Below are 3,740 nucleotides of genomic sequence, written 5' to 3'. Positions count from 1 at the left end.
GTTCCGATACTTTGCAGAAAGACACTAAAACGAGTTTATCACTTCACATTACAGAAAAAACCGCCGATTCGAGCGGTTATCGAACGGTTTTTGGCGCTCGCCTCGTGTTTTAACTTACGTCATCGACGAAATACGTACTATTAAAGGCGATCTCGCAAATACGATTGAAAAATATCGTTTGCGCCCTCTCGGCCATGATATAAGAATATAAGGTACGAATAGAAGGTAAGAATGTAAGGTAATGTCACCGACGAGATACTATTAAAGACCGTCAATCCTGGGCAAATTTTCGGCGGTATAAAAAGGGCCCCAAGGGCCCGGAGGTAATCGAAGAACGCTGACATTATCGACAATTGATATAAATTTGCTATTAGTAACATAAATATTTGACTAATACATTATTAAATTCATGATATTTTATTACATAAATGCTCTATAAATAAATATGCATATTTGTAAAGCTATAATATCCTATATATTGCCGAAAAATTACAATTTTTTTCTCTGCAGTTATTATCTCTGTTGATAATCGAACTTTGACGATAACATTGAAATCACAATTTTAAAGAAAAATCGAGTATTATTGAGTTTTAAATGCACGTACACCGATAAACACGTCTACTAAACTAATAAATCATAAAATTAGTACAATATTATCAGTTTTTTTTACTCTTAATTACTTCAATATTACAAGGACGCGAACTCCCATAAGGATGTCGGTCTTTAATATCTCGTCGGTGGTAATATATTCGTAATCGGTCTTATTTTAAGATTTAATGTCTTAAGACGCTAATACAGCCCTCTGATTGGTTAATGACATCTTAAATTTTTATTTAATTAACTCAAAGTGTATAAAATCATTGGAAAGAAGAATTAATATTCAAACTCAAATTTATATGACCGATCGAGTAGTAATCATTTTTGTTTCAAAAATTTGTCTACTTTTCCAGAATCCAGATGGCGTAGAAATACTTAACTTTCGCCATTTTCGGAGCATTTCGGAGCAGTGATGCGAATTCCGGGCCGCTTGCAGCACGCGATCAGCGCCACCGGTCGGCGGCCTGGCGCAACCGGTGGCAACCAAATACGAGCCCGTGTCCCGTGTGACTTGTAGCGAATTCGATTGGACGGCGCACTGGTGCACATTAAAGCCGTTGTACATAAAATAAGTGCAGATATGTTTATAAATAAATATAGAAATCGATTAAATTGTGAAATACTCAATACATTTTATTGTACTATTAGGTAAAATATGTATTTCATAATTCGAAATATTTGCATTTCATTTTTATACTCAAATTAAATCAGTGTACAACAGCTTTAATATGCACCAGTGCGCACTAGTGCTTCCAATCGAATTCGCCATTGGTAGTTAGAAGCGTGCCGACTAAACTCTGACCTTTTCGCACTCGTTCAGAGTATAGTCGGCACGTTTCTACCAAGCCACACGGACACGGACTCGTGCTTGTGTTTGCCACCGGTTGCGCCAGGCCGCCGACTGGTGGCGCTGATCGCGTGCTGCAAGCGGCCCGGAATTCGCATCACTGATTCGGAGCAATCCGTGATCATGACGTCTATTGCGGTCTGTCACATGGTGGAATTACTCTGAAATGGTCTGAAACTGAAATGTTAAATGATTACCAAGCGATAGCGGATGCTCGAGGCACTCGAATATGGCACACTATTCGATATATATCTTTAATTATGTGATTGGATGGAGCAATAAATGAACCAGAATGAAATAGTATTATTGTTATGATTCTCTAACCAGGATTCATTGCAGTCGGGATTCTTGTGCGCGCTTGTGCAAGATGTAACAATGTCTTAAAAGTTGTCGTTAACGTTATCGTTAACGGATTTTTCGCAGCGACAGCATTATCAGGTTTCTACAAAAGATGAACAAAAAGGTGGTCACGGTGTTTTACTTGACGCTAAATATAGCCTTCTCAATTATAATTGTGCTTCTCAACAAATGGCTCTATATTCATACCCGCTTTCCGAATATCACGCTGTCCATGATACACTTCTTTATGACGTTCATCGGCTTGATAATCTGCGAAAAGCTGGATGTCTTTTGCATCAAAAGTATTGATATTAAGGAGATGGTGTTCATTGCCATGACATTTTGCGGATTTGTCGTTCTAACGAATCTGAGTTTGGCCCACAACACAGTCGGGACTTATCAGGTGGCAAAAATGCTAACGACACCCTGCGTGATAGTAATGCAGATGATATTTTATAGGAAGCGTTTTGGCATACTTGTTAAACTGACCCTGATACCCATTACGCTGGGAGTCATAATCAACTTTTATTATGACATACAATTCAACGTTATTGGAACCATCTATGCAACGCTAGGAGTGTTTGTAACATCTCTATACCAAGTTGTACGTCCTACTATTATTTCTTATTTTTAATAAATAAGAAAGTCAGGATTTATATATTAAGTACATTCTAGGTACACACAGTACTGATTATTTCTTTTATTGCTTCTTACAGATGATAAACAGGAAGCAGAAGGAGTTTCAGATGGATCCAATGCAATTGTTATTCTATCAAGCACCGTTATCTGCTATTATGCTGTTGATTGTTGTTCCGATTTTGGAGCCTGTTGGACAGACATTCACGCACAAGTGGTTATTATTGGATATAGTATGTTTATGAAACAATAGCAGATAGATCTGAGAAGCTTTTGAGATTATTAAATTGAATGATCATATTGTACTTTATTTATAGATTATGGTGATACTATCAGGTGTAGTTGCCTTCTTCGTGAATTTAACTTCTTACTGGATCATAGGAAAGACCTCGCCTTTAACGTATCCTTATATTAATATTACATTACGAGATGTATACAAACTTGCACATTATACACTTTAACAAGATGTTCAGATATAATATGGTTGGACATTCCAAATTCTGCCTTCTGCTGTTGGGAGGCTCGTTACTTTTCCACGAAACGTTAGCGATAAATCAAGTCATAGGTATAACTCTAACGTTAGTGGGAATTATATTATACGCTCACGTCAAAGTAAGTCCAGCTTTTGTACGTCTCATCGTCTTCATACCTTGTATTGAATAGAATATTTCCTTTTAGATGAAAGACAACCAGACGATAATACCAGAGTTTGAAGATGGAGAAGCAAAGCCTCTATATAAAGTATGATTCTGTTTCAGGCTAAGATAGACTCGAAGGAATTGAAAAAAAAAAACAAATCGTAGTACTTAATGATGTGTATAAATTTTGTAAGTCACTGAAATGTACACTGCAATAAACATTTATTTATTATTCCTGAACTTGTTTAAATGGTTCCTTATTGTAAAACGAGTTATATAATGATCTTGAAGAATGATTATTGTATAACTTAAATCTATATATAAATCAAAAGAATATAAAAAATACTTATAAGAAGCAGCACTAGAAGATTGGGTGTATACATAAATTTATCTTTATAGAAAAAAATAGGCTTTATTAACTATATCTCTTTTCAGTCCTGTATGACAGTTTTTATTACTTTTGATTATTATAATTCATATTTTATGCAATTATAGTTATACGAAAATCTACTAGTGTTGGCTCTCATGAGTATTTTTTATTCTTTTAATCTATACTTTTTAAGTCTAAAAATTCACATTAATTTTGTAATATATAATTATATTTAACATAAATTCTTCATGCATGAATATGTATAAATATGTCTAAACAAATACAAACACATTATAAATATTTATAAATATGT

At 34.8% G+C, this 3,740-nt stretch overlaps 1 protein-coding gene across 2 annotated transcripts; it reads left to right on the top strand.

Annotated features, from left to right (window-relative positions):
* Nucleotides 1-1,553: 1,553 nt before the first annotated feature.
* LOC108723538 (solute carrier family 35 member E3) lies at nucleotides 1,554-3,216 on the top strand. 2 transcript variants are annotated; one of them, XM_018449362.1, is made up of 5 exons: nucleotides 1,554-2,387; nucleotides 2,500-2,652; nucleotides 2,737-2,819; nucleotides 2,893-3,031; nucleotides 3,098-3,216. In XM_018449362.1, the coding sequence occupies exons 1-5, from the start codon at nucleotides 1,896-1,898 to the stop codon at nucleotides 3,164-3,166; spliced, it is 936 nt and encodes a 311-aa protein (XP_018304864.1). In that variant the 5' UTR covers nucleotides 1,554-1,895; the 3' UTR covers nucleotides 3,167-3,216. The 2 variants fall into 2 exon arrangements, with proteins under 2 accessions (XP_018304864.1, XP_018304865.1); XM_018449363.1 differs by having other exon boundaries at nucleotides 3,083-3,150.
* The last annotated feature ends 524 nt before the right edge of the window (nucleotides 3,217-3,740 follow it).

Source organism: Mycetomoellerius zeteki, unplaced genomic scaffold, assembly GCF_001594055.1.
Source record: "Mycetomoellerius zeteki isolate Tzet28-1 unplaced genomic scaffold, Tzet1.0 scaffold244, whole genome shotgun sequence".
In the NCBI taxonomy this organism is placed as follows: Eukaryota; Metazoa; Arthropoda; class Insecta; order Hymenoptera; family Formicidae; genus Mycetomoellerius; species Mycetomoellerius zeteki.
The sequence above is the reverse complement of the archived record's forward strand: the minus strand, read 5'-3'. Positions and strand labels throughout refer to the sequence as shown.